At 44.2% G+C, this 16,754-nt stretch overlaps 1 protein-coding gene across 1 annotated transcript; it reads right to left on the bottom strand.

Moving 5' to 3' along the window:
* Positions 1-1,697: 1,697 nt before the first annotated feature.
* Positions 1,698-16,009, bottom strand: LOC112070148 (transmembrane protein 53-like). Its single transcript, XM_024137567.2, has 3 exons — positions 15,694-16,009; positions 2,687-3,348; positions 1,698-2,507 (listed from the first exon to the last, which is right to left on the bottom strand). The coding sequence occupies exons 2-3, from the start codon at positions 3,324-3,326 to the stop codon at positions 2,146-2,148; spliced, it is 1,002 nt and encodes a 333-aa protein (XP_023993335.1). The 5' UTR covers positions 3,327-3,348; positions 15,694-16,009; the 3' UTR covers positions 1,698-2,145.
* Positions 16,010-16,754: the final 745 nt, after the last annotated feature.

Below are 16,754 nucleotides of genomic sequence, written 5' to 3'. Positions count from 1 at the left end.
GTGAGCGAGAGAGAGTGTGGGCACGCATAAGTGTGTGATTCTTTGTGCCAGGGGTTAGGCACAGGTCGTTCCTCAACTGTAAACCCATGCCAACTGGGGTGTCTGCAGCCAAGAGCTCGACGCTTGACCACATGGGGATGGTAGTTCAGAGTGTACCCTTGGCCAAGATACTTATCCATAAGTTAACCCTTTACTTCCTCATCCAGCTGTGGTGGCTGGTAATGCACTTAGTATTTTGTGGATTAAACTAACACGTGCTGTATAGACCAGGGCTGTTTAAATCTTATCCTATGGAGGTCCAGACTACTGCTGGTTCTGTTCTACCTGATAATTACTAGCACCCACGATGATGTGTGATGAAGTCAACTACAATTAGTCAACTAATCATCAAGCCTTTGACTAATTGAATCAAGTGTGCCTGTTTAGGGTTAATACAAAAATGTGAAACGTCTGGGGGTTGGGGTCTCTTGAGGAGAGAGTTGGGAAGTTCTGGTATAGATAGTAACATTTAAAGGGAAACTGAAATGAATAGCAGAGGTAAAACTTCTCATAACATTAATTTAATTGCTTAGGCCCATCGCTCCTTTGGGAGCACAGGCCACTGATAACTGCTCTCCATCACTCTGTTCTGTGCAGTATTCTTCTCATTCCACAGTACAGTGGAGGCTGCTCTCCATCACTCTGTTCTGGCCAGTATTATTCTTCTCATTCCACAGTACAGTGGAGGCTGCTCTCCATCACTCTGTTCTGGGCAGTATTCTTCTCATTCCCCAGTACAGTGGAGGCTGCTCTCCATCACTCTGTTCTGGCCAGTATTATTCTTCTCATTCCACAGTACAGTGGAGGCTGCTCTCCATCACTGTTCTGGGCAGTATTCTTCTCATTCCCCAGTACAGTGGAGGCTGCTGAGGGAGAACGGCCTATAATAATGGCTGTATGGAATGTCATCAAACCACGTGTTTGATGTATTTGATACCATTCCACTTATTCCGCTCCAGGCATGACCACGAGCCCGTCCTCCACAATTAAGGTGCCACCAACCTCCTGTGGTTCCACCTCATGCTGGTTTTCCTTGTATCTTCCTTCATCTCTCACCTCCAGGTGTTAATTCAGTATGCTCTTTTCCCTTGTGGGTTCCAGGATACAGCTTGCCTGGTGATGTTGGAAAGGGGGCGTTCGGAGGGTGTGGCCGATCCACCACCACTTCTTCTCCGGATCTTCTCTTCCACCAGTACCTGGCTAGCGCGCTCCTTGTTCCCATAAGCCTGCTACAAAACATTGGTGTCCAGTTATAACAAATAATTACAACAGATTCTAGAAACGCATAAGACAACATCCGTGCAGAATCCTTTTGGCCTGATGCTCATAGAGTTGATAAGCATGAAGACGTCCAGAGGTCTCATACCCTCCATCGTAGGGGCTGGTGGTGGTCCTCTGAAGAGGTCTCATACCCTCCATCGTAGGGGCTGGTGGTGGTCCTAGGAAGAGGTCTCATACCCTCCATCGTAGGGGCTGGTGGTAGTCCTCTGAAGAGGTCTTGTACCCTCCATTTTAGTGGTAGTCCTCTGAAGAGGTCTTGTAGCCTACATTTCAGAGGACTACCACTACAGAGGTCTCATCCCCCTTCCTGGGGTCCACACAGAACATGAAACATGACATAATACACAACATAGACAAGAACAGCTCAAGGACAGAACTACATACATCTAACAGTCTATTTTATTCTGATACTATTTGACCCATTAGTTAATTTTCTATCCTTTTTCAATCTTCTTTCTGCACACTTACTGTGTGTAACGTGGGAAAAATATACAAAATACTATTCCTGTAGCCTGAAGTCTAGGTCAGGATTTCCCAAACACCCAAGGCACACCGACCTTAACATAGTAAAGTCAAAACACATGCTAGGAGTTAGGATTGGATATGTTGTTATTATAGCAACAGGGAAGTAAAACTTGTGTGTTGTGGGTTAGATTCCCTCGTGACCCATATGCTGGGTAGGTGTCAACCAAGTTTCTATGGATAAAAGTTTACATGCTACATGACTACACTGTTATAATATTGTTATAACATTTGTGATGGAGCATGAGTATGCAGGATTTATTGAATTATCAAACCCCTCACTGTGATTAGCACATGAGCCATTCACATCTTAGCCCTGAGGGGGGCGATGTTGAGCAAGTGAAAAAATGTCTCCAGTGTTGAGAGGTACTCCTCTCGGTGACAGCGTAGATGAGCAGCGTGCACAGACTCCTTCCACTTCCTGGTTTCCACAGCAACGCCCCGCTTCCTCCAGAAGTCGAGGACCGCCTCCATGGTGACGGGGTCGCACATCGCGTCGTTCTCGCAGAAGAAGAAGAGCGCCGGGGCAGTGACGGGGCTGTTGTAGAAGACCTGGACTGAGTTGTCGTAGTAGTGCACCGTCTGGGATTTGAAGAGCCAGAAGTAGAGCAGAGCGGTGTATCGCACCAGGGGCTCGATACGAGGGAACAGGGTCTTGCCCAGGCCTGAGGCACACACATAGACACACACAGATTATTACATTACATTTGAAATTACATTTCAAATTATTTTCTCTGTCACATCCACACACAAACTAACCCATACACACACACCGTCTCAGTAACAGATCCCTCTCCTTTCTCAGAGTAATAATCCTACCTCCTTTCCTTCCCCTCTCTCTCACCTGTAGCCATATGCTCCAGCGACCCGATCACCAGGCTGTCATAGACATGTCCTATGACCCGTTGGGCCAGGCCTGGGTACTTGTGTGGCTCCCTGACCATCTGGCTGAGCAGCTGGGTGAAGGTGTACCCGCCGATGGAGAAGGCGTGGACCAGAAGGGGGCGCCCTTTGAAACGCGGGTCGTCAAGGAGCTCCAGGACCTCGGCTGCATACTCCAGCCCCCAGCGAGGCCACAGGAAGTACCACACAGTGCTCTCCACAGATAGGATGTCCAGGCCGCGTTCCAGGTAGATGTCCCGGTACTTCGCCATGGCCCCTGGTCGCGCGCCAAGCCACGGGAAAAGGAGGAGGAGGGGACGGTGGGAGGAGGGCGAGGATGGAGAGAGGGGTGGTACATCCAAAGCGGAAGGGGTGAGAATTGAGGAAACGTCGTGGTGAGTGGGCAAGTCTGGGAGCAAGGGGGTGGAGAGGGAGTACGAGGGTGAGGGAAAAGGAGCGTCTAGATGTGAGGAGGTGGGGGAGATGGTGGGAGGAGAGGGGGATGGGCTATCGCCCCCTGGTGTCCGGCTGGTGTAGTAGTAGGTGATGCTTCTGGTAACCCTCTGGGCTATGAACCGCCCCGCTCCCACTATCACAGACATGTCTGACCCAGAGTGGAAGTTACTGTGGTGAAGGAAATGGGGAAAGAATTAGAGCAGGATTGGAAGTTAAGTTACAGAGGGAGAAAACTGCTTGAGTGCCAGTCTGTGCCATCATGCCAACTCTTTGTCACTCATTGTCATGTTTGGCTTGACGATGACAGGTGTTGGCAAGACCACAAACAGATCTGGGACCAGGCCAGGAAATATGAGCAATACAAAAAAATCTGAAATTCACTTGAGGCATAACCAATATACCTCAAATGAAATGAATGTATACCCTACGTACACAGTCATGTGCACCCAGACACACATGTAAGGTTGTGGGATCCATCTTATGGGGATCAGGCTTGACTCATTTGGTTAAAGGGTGTAGATTAGAGGTCGACCGATTAATCGGAATGGCCGATTAATTAGGGCCGATTAATTTATTTTTCCCACCTTTATTTAACTAGGCAAGTCAGTTAAGAAAACATTCTTATTTTCAATGACGGCCTAGGAACGGTGGGTTAACTGCCTTGTTCAGGGGCAGAACGACAGATTTTTACCTTGTCAGCTCGGCGATTCAATCTTGCAACCTTACGGTTAACTAGTTCAACGCTCTAACCACCTGCCTTACAATGCACTCCACGAGGAGCCTGCCTGTTATGCCAAGGTAAGTTGCTAGCTAGCATTAAACTTATCTTATAAAAAACAATCAATCGTAATCACTAAACTACTAATATCATCAACCATGTGTAGTTATATCTAGCGTGTCCTGCGTTGCATATAATCGATGCGGTGGCATTCGCGAAAAAGGACTGTCGTTGCTCCAACGTGTGCCTAACCATAAACATCAATGCCTTTCTTAAAATCAATACACAGAAGTACATATTTTTAAACCTTCATATTTTGCTAAAAGAGGCAATATTAACCAGGTGAAATTGTGTCACTTCTCTTGCGTTCAATGCACGCAGAGTCAGGGTATATGCAACAGTTTGGGCCGCCTGGCTCATTTGCGAAACTAATTTGCCAGAATTTTACAGTATTATGACGATAACATTGAAGGTTGTGCATGTAAACAGGAATATTTAGACTTATGGATGCCACCCGTTAGATAAATACGGAACGGTTCCGTATTTCACTGAAAGAATAAACGTTTTGTTTTCAAGATGATGGTTTCCGGATTCGACATATTAATGACCTAAGGCTCGTATTTCTGTGTGTTATGTTATAATTAAGTCCATGATTTGATAGGGCAGTCTGACTGGGCAGCGATGGTAGGCACCAGCAGGCTCGTAAGCATTCACTCAAACAGCATTTGTGCGTTTTGCCAGCAGCTCTTCGCAATGCTTCAAGAATTGCGCTGTTTATGACTTCAAGCCTCTCAACTCCCGAGATTAGGCTGGTGTAACCGATGTGAAATGGCTAGCTAGTTAGCGGGGTGCGCGCTAATTGGTGTTTCAACCGTCACTCGCTCTGAGACTTTGGAGTAGTTGTTCCCCTTGCTCTGCTTTGAGGGGGTGGCTGTTGTCGATGTTGTTCCTGGTTCGAGCCCAGGTAGGAGCAAGGCGAGGGACGGAAAGCTATACTGTTACACTGGCAATACTAAAGTGCCTATAAGAACATCCAATAGTCAAAGGTATATGAAATACCAAATCATAGAGAGAAAATAGTCTTATAATTCCTATAATAACTACAACCTAAAACTTCTTACCTGGGAAAATTGAAGACTCGGTGTTAAAAGGAACCACCAGTTTTGTATTCTCTCATGTTCTGAGCAAGGCCCAACTTAAACGTTAGCTTTCTTACATGGTACATATTGCACTTTTACTTTCTTCTCCAACCTTTGTTTTTGCATTATTAAAGCCAAATTGAACATGTTTCATTTATTTATTGAGGCTAAATGATTTTACTATTGATGTATTATATTAAGTTAAAATAAGTGTTCATCTCAGTATTGTTGTAATTGTCATTATTACAATTCTTCTTCTTTTTTAATTTAAAAATCGGCCGATTAATCGGTATCGGCTTTTTTTGGTCTCCAATAATCGGTAAATCAGTCGCATTGAAAATCATAAATCGTCAAGACGCTCTTGTGTAGATAGTAGTCTACAGATAACAGACTATTTGGTTAGAGGGTTGTAGATAGTAGTCTACAGATACGACTCATTTGGTTAGAGGTGTAGATAGTAGTCCTACAGATAGACTCATTTGGATAGAGGTGTAGATAGTAGTCAGTACAGATTACAGACTCATTTGTTAGAGGTGTAGATAGTAGTCTACACAGATAACGACGACTTCATTGGTTAGAGGGTGTAGATAGTAGTCTACAGATACAGACTCATTTGGTTAGAGGGTGTAGATAGTAGTCTACAGATACAGACTCATTTGGTTGTATAGCTGCTTTCCACTTTTTCTTGTAATAATTGCTCAAACAGTCTGACTGCGGTTGTGGGAAACCTTTTTTGGGGGTGACCCTTTTTTTTAGCACATGCCCCCCAAAAGGTCTGTGCACAGCCCTGCCTTGGACCATATTAGACCTCAAAAAAAGCAACAAAATTATATACATTTTGTGAAGGGAAGCTCCAGTTCAATTTCTTGTATTCAGAGTCTTTCTTATTATATAAATAAGTAATAAGAGCTAAGACACTACAATGGTGACGAGGATGATTAACTGCAGTGTGCATCACGAATGCAGATGGAGCTCGTAGGAAGAGAGGACGATTTTGACCCTGTAGCACAACAGCTAGCAAGCAGTGACGACGACGAGGCGAGAGCTGACGAGAAGGGAGGCGGCAGATCAAAGACCCATGAAGCGGGAGGTAAAGAGAATGGCTAGCATCGGGAAAATAGATGTGTTTGATGACACGCAAGAAAACTGGGCAACTTACATTGAACGACTGGAACAGTACTTCATTGCAAACGACATTGCTGATAACAAGAGAGAGTACCAGCGCTGTTGAGTTTAATTGGCCCAAAAACGTACAGTTTGCTAAGAGATCTGACTGCCTCTCTGAAGCCCTCAAATAAAACATTCACAGAGATTGTGGAGATATTGCAAAATCACCTATAACCTAAACCACTCCTCATCGCGGAACGTTTTTGTTTCCACAAGAGAGATCAGAATGAGGGGGAGGGTGTTAGTACATATGTAGCAGAGTTGAAGAAACTGTCTGAACATTGCCAGTTTGGAGAGAACCTAAATGACCCATTAACTTCTTTGGGGTAGGGGGCAGTATTTTCATGTCCGGATGAAAAATGGGCCCAGAGTAAACTGCTTGCTACTCAGGCCCAGATCCTAGGATATGCATATTATTAGTAGATTTGGATAGAAAACTCTGAAGTTTCTAAAACTGTTTGAATGATGTCTGTGTATAACAGAACTCATATGGCAGGCAAAAACCTGAGAAAAAATCCAACCAGGAAGTGGGAAATCTGAGGTTTGTAGGTTTTCAACTCTCGCTTATCCAAGATAGTGGAAATGGGGTCATGTTGCACTTCCTAAGGCTTCCACTAGATGTCAACAGTCTATAGAACCTTGTTTGATGCTTCTACTGTGAAGTGGGGGCGAATGAGAGGAGATTGAGTTAGGTCTCTCCCAGAGTGCCACGAGCTGACCATACACGTGCGTTCATGTGAGAGTTAGCTGCGTTCCATCACATTTCTGAAGACAAAGGAATTCTCCGGTTGGAACATTATTGAAGATTTATGTTAAAAACATCCTAAAGATTGATTCTATACATCGTTTGACATGTTTCTACAGACTAACGGAACTTTTTGGACTTTTCGTCCGTACTTTCCGCTGGACTTGCACGCGCGTCGTGAGTTTAGATTGTGTACTGAACGCGCGAACAACAAGGAGGAATTTGGACATAAATTATGGACATTATCGAACAAAACAAACATTTATTATGGAACTGTGATTCCTGGGAGTGCATTCTGATGAAGATCAAAGGTAAGTGAATATTTATAATGCTATTTCTGATTTATGTTGACTCCAACATGGCGGATATCTCTTTGGGTTGATTTGTCGTCTTAGCGCCATACTCAGATTATTGCATGGTTTGTTTTTTCCGTAAAGTTTTTTTTAAATCTGACACAGCGGTTGCATTAAGGAGAAGTGTATCTAAAATTCAATGTGTAACACTTGTATTTTGATCAACATTTATGATGACTATTTCTGTAAATTCATGTGGCTCTCTGCAAAAGAGCCACATTGGCGCGTTATACTGAACATAACGCGCCAATGTAAACTGAGATTTTGGGATATAAATATGAACTTTACCTAACAAAACATACATGTATTGTGTAACATGAAGTCCTATGAGTGTTTCACTGGCTGTTGACGAGGTGAGACGCTACCGTCCCACATACCCTAGAGAGGTTAAGGGATAGATTTGTTTGTGGACTGAAACATGAACACATTCAAAAACGTTTGCTCACAGAATCAGATCTCACGTTTGCAAAGGCTGTTGAAATTGCTGTGGCTATGGAAATCGCGACTAAAGATGCATTTGAGTTGCAAAGTAAAATAAATACTGACCTATCACAAACTTCCCTGCACAAGTTCACGCAGCCGACAGCGCCCACGTGTGGCCAAAAAAATGCAACAGGTGTGACAGAAGTTCACAGAGCAGAGGACTGCCGTTTCAAAGACGAAATTTGTCACAAATGCAGTAGAACGGGGCACATTCAAAGAGCATGCATAGCAAAATTCAGTCACAACAGGAAAACTGAGAAAATTAAAGGGTCTGAATGCACTAGCAGAGAACAGTGGCAGCGATTCAGATGAACGATTAATTGGTACAATGGAGTTAAACACAGTGACTTCTCCCAGCAGTAGCATAATATTGGTGACACCAGAAATCAAAGGCAAACCCCTCAAAATGGAGCTGGACACAGGATCTGCAGTGTCTATAATTTCCACTACTGTCTACAATGAGCACTTCAAGGCTATCAAGCTGAAGAACACAAATGTGTTGCTGAAGACCTACTCAGGAGAGAGATTGAGGCCAATGGGGGCGTTGCAGGTCAGAGTGAGTTATGGGGAGCAAAACAGCAGTTACAGCTGTATGTCGTGCCTGGAACTGGCCCCCCATTATTTGGCAGGGAATGGCTTTCAAAAATAAAGCTGAACTGGTGTGACTTGAAAATGCTCCACACGTTCCAGTCCAAAGAGAAAGACACAGACCAAACACTGGAACACTTGTGGAAGAAATACAACAGTGTTCAGTGATCAGATGGGAACAGTAAAAGGCTTCACAGCAAAACTTGTACTGAGAGATGACGCAACCCCAAAATTRTGCAAAGCCAGATCTGTTCCATACTCCCTGAGACCAAAGGTGGAAGCGGAAATCGATCACTTGCAGGATACAGGGATCCTGACGAAAGTGGACAGAAGCGAATGTGCCACACCCATAGTTCCTGATGTAAAGAAAGACAGGTCTGTTAGAATGTGTGGGGACTTCAAGGTAACTGTGAATTCACTGTTGCATGTGGAGCAATACCCCCTGCCACGTCTGGATGACATCTTTGCTGCACTAGCTGGTGGAAAACATTTCAGTAAAATCGATCTGAAACAGGCTTACCTGCAGCTACCGGTTGAAGAGAGCTCCAAACAGTACCTGACAATAAACACACACAAAGGTCTATACAGGTATAAACGCCTGGTTTTTGGCATTGCATCAGCCCCAGCCATTTGGCAATGAACTATTGACCAGATTTTGCAAGGAATCCCAGGAACCCAGTGTATCCTGGATGACATGATCATAACAGGACGCACCGACAAAGAGCACCTGGCTAACCTGGAAGAGGTCCTGAAAAGACTGAAAGAGTATGGTCTACAGGCAAACTTACAGAAGTGTGAGTTCTTCAAAGACAAGATTGTCTTCTGTGGACATGAAATCGACCGCAATGGATTGCACAAAACACAGGACAAAATCGATGGAGTGGTACAGGCACCACGACCACAAAATATCACAGAAGTGAGATCTTTTACGGGACTGATCATACTACAGATTCCTCCCAAACCTTTCAGCAGTACTCCAGCCTCTAAATCAGCTCCTGGAAAAGAATAGGACATGGCAGTGGACAGAACAGTGTGAAAATGCGTTTCTTGAGGCAAAATGGCTCATCACATTTGAACAGGTCCTGATGCATTACGACCCTGAACTGCCAGTGAAGTTGMCTTGTGATGCGTCCCCTTATGGCTTAGGGGGACGCATCACTTCACACACACTGAAAGATGGGTCAGAGAGGCCAGTTGCATTTGCGTCACGAACATTGAATGATGCAGAGAAAAACAACTCACAAATCGACAAAGAAGCACTGGCGCTAGTGTGGGGCGTCAAGAAATTCTACTCATACCTATATGGCAAGCGTTTCACACTGGTTACGGATCTCCAGCCGTTGCTTTCCATTTTCAGTCCAAAGAAAGGCATTCCGGCAATGACAGTAGCCAGGTAACAGCGATATGCCTTGTTCCTTGCCAGCCATATGTATGCCATTGAGTTTAAGTCGTCGTCCCTCCACACAAATGCAGATGGATTATCCAGACTGCCGTGTACAAGAGAAAGACAAAGGAGTGTGGATGCAGTGGACATTTTCCATACCGCTCAGCTCGAGGCACTACCAGTCACAAGCACAGTTATCAAACAGGAGACAAGGAAAGATGTGACCTTGTCAAAAGTGTACACCTACACCATATCAGGATGGCCAGCTACAGGCAGAAAGGAGCTGACTCCGTATTTCCAGCGGAGAAATGAAATTACAACGTACCAAGGATGTTTGATGTGGGGAATGAGAGTAATGATACCCCAGAAATGCCAACATTAGGTTTTGCAGCAACTACATGAAGGTCATGTTGGAATTGTCTGGACCAACAGATAGAAAACATGGCAAAGAACTGTAGCGGATGTTTGGGAACCCTTCACATGCCTGCTCCTGTCCCAGTCCACCCATGGGAATGGCCCACAGAGCCATGGCAGAGAATTCATGTGGACTACGCTGGTCCCTTTGAAAAGCACATGTTTCTGGTTATAGTTGATGCCCATTCCAAATGGCCAGAGGTGTTTTGCACTGACTCCTCCACCTCAGCTCAGACGATAGAGTGTCTCAGAACAACGTTTGCACGCTTCGGATTGCCGCTGCAGCTGGTAAGTGACAACGCGCAAGCTTTTGTAAGTGACGAGTTTACAAGATTCATGTCAGTAAATGGAATCAAACACTCAACCTCAGCTCCGTACAACCCTGCCACCAATGGGCTGGCAGAACGCTTTGTGCAAACCCTAAAGCAAGGACTCCGTGCAGCAAAACGAGACGAAGGGACTTTGCAAACAAAACTGGCCAAGTTCCTGGRCTCCTACCGAAACACCCCACTTGCCACGACAAATGAAAGCCCAGCCGCACTGATGTTCGGGAGGCCTCTCCGCACACATCTGGACATCATGAAGCCAAACAGGCGTAATGAAGCGCTGAACATACAAGCCAAGATGCTCTCTGGTGGCCGGGAGCGCCATCTCCAAACAGGACAGGAAGTGATGGTGCAAGACTACAGAAGGGGAGGGAAATGGACAAGAGGGACCGTACATACACAAACAGTACCCAGAACTTACCAGGTTCAAGTGACCCCAGACATAATGTGGCAGCGTCAGGAAGGAAAATGGCGGACGGAAGACAGGGTGGTGCGGCAGGTGCCGCTTCTCATTCGAATGCTGTAATTTTATCTAAACCATCAGGTGTACACCGATCCCAGCTAAGTAACTCATGCAAAGAGTTAAAGCGCAATGATGTGTTTTATCTCCAGTACTCTGCCATGATTGTCAGTTATGTAGCTGCTCTACTGATAATCTCAGTGCGTCCTTGCTGGGATGACACAATCAGTCTACTACCGGAGAATATCAACACCAAACACATTGGTTCACCGTTCCACGGGAGCGGACAGTACACAGCATACCATAATGTTCTGAATAATGGCCAAGTCTACCTCGCTCCTTATTCTACTGAACCGCTTAGGCGTAACAAACACAAGTCCAACATTTATCGGAAACTGTTAAACTACCTGTTCACTACCCTCCTGATCTCCGGGGATGTACAACTCAATCCTGGGCCCAATATCACAGAGCCAGCGATACGCACCGGAGTGGAGAGCGGTGGATGGCCTCGTCCACTGGTCGTCGCCGCTGTGGAGGTGGGTGAGTGCTATGGTCCTATGGTTTCTCTCGACTCACCCGGCTCCAGGATAGATTGACTCTTCAAACATACCAGAGTCGCTATATGCGATCCCTGACTCTGCTTCTGGTACGCAAGCTATTTTAATTAGTTCCCCGCATCCAGTGCAGGCGAGAGGGATTGTTAATTGCGCTACCGAACTGCCCCTAATCAAAACGAAACAAAACGGCCTAAACCCAGCCGTCAGAAAACACAGAAAATTTAACTTTTTCAATGTGTCAATCACTCTCGAGTCATCTGGGACCCACGAGCTAAGCCCAAGGGACTACTAGGGGCACTTGAACATTCGTAGTGTCATTCCAAAAAGTGATCAAATTCAACATCTACTCACAGACTCCAACCTTGACTTTCTCTGCCTCTCAGAGACATGGCTCCATAAAAACTCTCCATATGCTGCTTTGATTGTGCCTGGCTACAATGTTTTCAGGAGAGACAGGATTGAAGGAAGAGGATGATGATGATGATTTACATTAAAGAACATATCCGATGTAAACAAATTGAGTGGTCATGTGATAATGAACTAGAATGTATTGGCCTGAACGTTACACTGTCCAAACAATTGTTATTTTACCCTCATTGGAATGTATAGGCCACCTTCCATCCAAAGTTGTTTTTTTGATCAGTTTAATACATGCTTAGGGAATGTGATTTTGGGAAGAGGTAATCTTAATGGGAGATTTTAACATTAATTATGAAGACAAGTGTTGTGGAAAACCCTCAAACGGATCACTAATACTTTGACCTTACACAGCTAGTTAAGGGCCAACCAGGGTGACTTGTTGCTCTACCAGATTGATTTGGTGTTCAGTAATAAACCAGAGAGAGTGCTAAATCATTCAATATGGTTACTGGGCTGTCTGATCATAATCTGACACTTATAGCCAGAAAGCTGTCTAAGAGCAGGTTTAACCTCTCTACTGTTAGAAAGTCGGATCAACTCAGAATACCTAAGAGTGAATTAACTATTTTGAAAAGCAATTAAGGGAATAAACTGGAATGATCTCTTGTCCTATACAGACGTGAAGCTGATAGTCAGGTTTTCTATCCACATCCAGACTACAATAAATGGTTTCTAAAGAAAATCAAATCCAAACCTGGCCAAAAGAGCACTCTTCCTTGGCAAATGGAGAAATCTGGAAATTGATGAAAGAACGAGATTATGCTCTAAAAATAGCCCTAAATCTAATTAGAGCATGACAGACGTAGGTGTACCATGTTGAGAAATAAGGTGATGAAAGAAATCAGACAGGCCAAGGCAAACTTTTAAAATTAACATAATTGGTGAAGCAAAGGGAATTCTAATTGATATGGGAGATCTAAAAAAGTTAACAGGGAAAGACCATAGTAACACCGCAAAAAGACTAGAAATCATGGTGAATAACAATCTAAACAGGATGCAGTCGAAATAGCAATAGCCTTCAATTCCTACTTTATTGACTCTGTCAGGGTACTGACACAGACCCTCCACTGGTTTTCTTGGGTCAGTGCTAGTGAATGACACTCAACCTGTCTTCATCATAAGGGAGGTTTCTGAGTCAAAGGTGAACAAGGTGATTAGCTCACTAAAGAACTCTAAAGCCAAAGATGGTTTTGGGATGGACTCTACCTTTCTTAAAACTACAAAGAGTCACTCATTGGCCATTACTAAGGTCACCAACAATCTATTGGTCTTGGTGTGTTTCCAAGGGTATGGAATCGGCCATAATACGGCCATCTTTAAATCAGGCGACCCTGCTGACGTGAGTAACTACAGGCCATTAGTATACTACTGTGGTGTCAAAGGTTGTTGAAAGTGTGTAGCAGAACAACTGATTGCCACCTCAACAACAGCCTTCACATTACACTCCATGCAGTTTGGCTTCAGAGCGAAACACTCACAGAAACGGCAACTGCTTTCTTCTGGAAAATGTGAAGTCCAAGATGGACAAAGGGGTGCTGTTGGGGCTGTGTTTCTGGACCTAAGGAAGGCTTTTGATACTGTTAACCATGAGATTTCATCACAAAATTGTCCAAGTTCAACTTTTCCCCCGATGCCTTGAGATGGATGAAATCATACCTTGAACGGCAGAATCAGTGTGTCAGAGTCCCCGGCAATGAGCTGCTTCGCCCACTCTTAGCTATGTGTGGGCGTTGCCCAAGGCGGTCAATACTGGGCGCCTCCTGTTCAGCCTGTACATTAATGATCTGCCTTCTGTCTGTCTGGGTTCTGAAGTTCAAAGTATGCATTAGATACAGTGGATATATGTGCATGCAAAGAGCAACAAACAAGCCTGCACAAGAACTCACTACTGTAATGGTCCAGGTTACAAAGTGGCTCAGTGATCGTGTTTGCATCTCAATGTGAAAAAAAACAGTTTGCATGTTCTTCACAAAGAGGGCAACAGATGCTACTGAGCCAGATGTCTATGTGTCAGGGGAGAAGCTCCAGGTGGTATCCGATTTTAAGTACCTTGGCATCATACTGATTCCAACCTCTCTTTTAAAAAGCATGTGGAAAAAAGGTAATTCAAATAACCAAATTCAACCTAGCTAATTTCGATTTATACGAAATTGTTTGACTACAGAGTTAGCAAAACTGTACTTCAAATCTATGATACTCCCCCACTTAACATACTGCTTGACTAGTTGGGCCCAAGCTTGCTGTACAACATTAAAACCTATTCAGTCTGTCTACAAACAGGCTCTCAAAGTGCTTGATAGGAAGCCCAATAGCCATCATCATTGTCACATCCTCAGAAAGCATGAGCTCTTGAGTTGGGAAAATCTTGTGCAATACACCGACGCATGTCTTGTATTCAAGATCCTTAATGGCCTGGCTCCCCCTCCACTCAATATTTTTGTTAAACAGAAAACCCAGACATATGGCAGCAGATCCACAAGGTCTGCCATGAGAGGTGACTGTATAGTTCCCCTAAGGAAAAGCACCTTTAGTAAATCTGCATTCTCTGTGAGTGCTTCCCATGTCTGGATAACACTGCCATCAGACACACATAACTGCACCACATATCACACTTTCACAAAATGCTTGAAGACATGGCTAAAGGTCAATCAGATTTGTGAACATGGTCCCTAGCTGTGTGTTGCCGCTTTCCATGTCTGTTGTCTGTAACTTGTAAGGTGTGGAAACACTTTGTTGCTTTTATGAATTTTGTCTTGCTGCTTTTTGTTCTATGTTGCTCTGTCTGTATGCTATGTCTTGCTTGTCCTATGTTGCTATGTCTTGCTTGTTCTATGTTGCTATTGTCTATATTGTAATTGTTTTTAATAACCTGCCCAGGAACTGCGGTTGAAAATTAGCCGGCTGGATAAAACCGGCACTTTTACTGAAACGTTGATTAATGTGCACTGTCCCTGTAAAAATAAAAATAAACTCAAACTCAAACCAAATGCATTCCACGGAAAACAGCACAACAATCGAGAGAGATGCTCCTGAGAGTGACACGCAAGGAACTGTAGAGGACGGTGGGGCAGTAAAGAGACCCCAGGCTGAAAGGGAACGTGTTGATGAAGGTGCTGCTATAGCAAAAGCTATAATGGAACAAGCACACACTAAGGATGTTCAGGAGCCTCCAGACAATCCTAGGTGCTACCGAGAATGAAGGCACCGTCCACCAGACAGACTGGACTTATAAACAAACAAACAAACTGTTCAAGTTCAAATCAAAAGACTCAAAATAACTACAACAAGTTCTGGGAAATGTTTCAGTTGTGGTTTGGTAAAAGTAACTGATTGTATAAGAGAAGGAATGTTATGTTCTGTTAATTACTGATTACTGACCCCTTTAAGAATGGAGCACCCTTGGTCATGCGCAGTGTTGTTCTATGTTATTCTGGTACTAACTCGTTTTAGTAAATGTGTAGCTCCAGTTCAATTTCTTATTATATAAATAAGTAATAAGAGCTAAGACACTACCGTTCACATAAACGTTTTAAACTTAGGACAGTTCAACAACACAACCAAGAGTGTAGCCTGTCCATGTTGTGATATGTGGCAGTCTTACAGCAGTCGTAAATAAAGGTTAAATAAAAACACAAATACAGGTCCATTTTGATCAGAAACAGACCTTTGTTAATATGCTCTACTACTTCATGCCATATAACTTATATTAGGCAAATAATTAAATGGTTAAATAGCTCAGCATCTGTCATTTCAACATACCCAGTTTCATGCAGCGTCTTCAAACAAAGCCAACGTCACACAGCAGGCAGCGTTCATAGCGTTCTGCAACTGTACCCCATGAAGAATTTGAGAATCTTCATAGCAGTTGAAAATCTGCCCACCCTCTACGGGCTTCTTTCTGTGAATTAACCTCTTTAATAGATTCGAGCATTCATCGAACCGTCCGTTATAAACGAACTCGGTAGGGTTGGAAATAACCACAACTTTCAAGATCCCGAGTTCATTCGATTCTGCGCCGCCCCAGTCCTCTTGCGTGTCGTTTTCGCTCGTGCCCTTCGTTTCAGGTAGTGGGCGCGCAAAAACAAACTCAACTGCTTTATCACATGCGCATTCCCGTTTGCCGTTAATGTGTCACGAGAGCCTAGGTCCGTTGTCACGGTGTCACGGTCCACGGACAGAAATAATATTATCGGACCTGTCTTTCCGTTGCATTTTAGGACTGTTTTAAACTGTCATCATTACATTGTAAATAAGTGTAAATGCATAACCTATTTATCATAGTTTCACAAATGGCATCGGGCGCGCGCCGCACTTGCACGTTCTGACTTCATACATTGTGGACAAGGAACTATTGGACAAGTGGAAAAGGCAGAGATGTTCGCTTTGCTGTTCGACAGAGGCACATATTTCAAAAGAACATCCTCTTCCTGCCAAGAATGTCGGTGTCTATCCTATGTTATTTAGGCCATGACAGCAGATGTGTGCTGAGGGCTCATACTGGAAAAGTAGGCCTCTGTCATGTCACCTGATTTGACCTTCCGTCGTCAGCACACACCGCAGTACATGAGGCTGTTCCGGTGTGTTATTCTATTGGTCATGATGAGGGATTGTTAGCAGACATGGAGAAAAGTATTTGTACTGTTCTAGATGCATACCAAAGCCATTCCCTCTGCTGCCACATGATGGTGTCAGACGCCAAGTACATTACTGTCAATTGTCGTCAAAGTGGAAGTTCAGGCCTAGTTTAAATATAGAAAGGATTTCTCCTTTCGTAAAGTAATGAGGAGTGGAGACTTAGTATTCACTTATCCTATCATTAC

Source organism: Salvelinus sp. IW2-2015, unplaced genomic scaffold (assembly GCF_002910315.2).
Source record: "Salvelinus sp. IW2-2015 unplaced genomic scaffold, ASM291031v2 Un_scaffold1237, whole genome shotgun sequence".
NCBI classification, from domain to species: Eukaryota; Metazoa; Chordata; class Actinopteri; order Salmoniformes; family Salmonidae; genus Salvelinus; species Salvelinus sp. IW2-2015.
The sequence above is the reverse complement of the archived record's forward strand: the minus strand, read 5'-3'. Positions and strand labels throughout refer to the sequence as shown.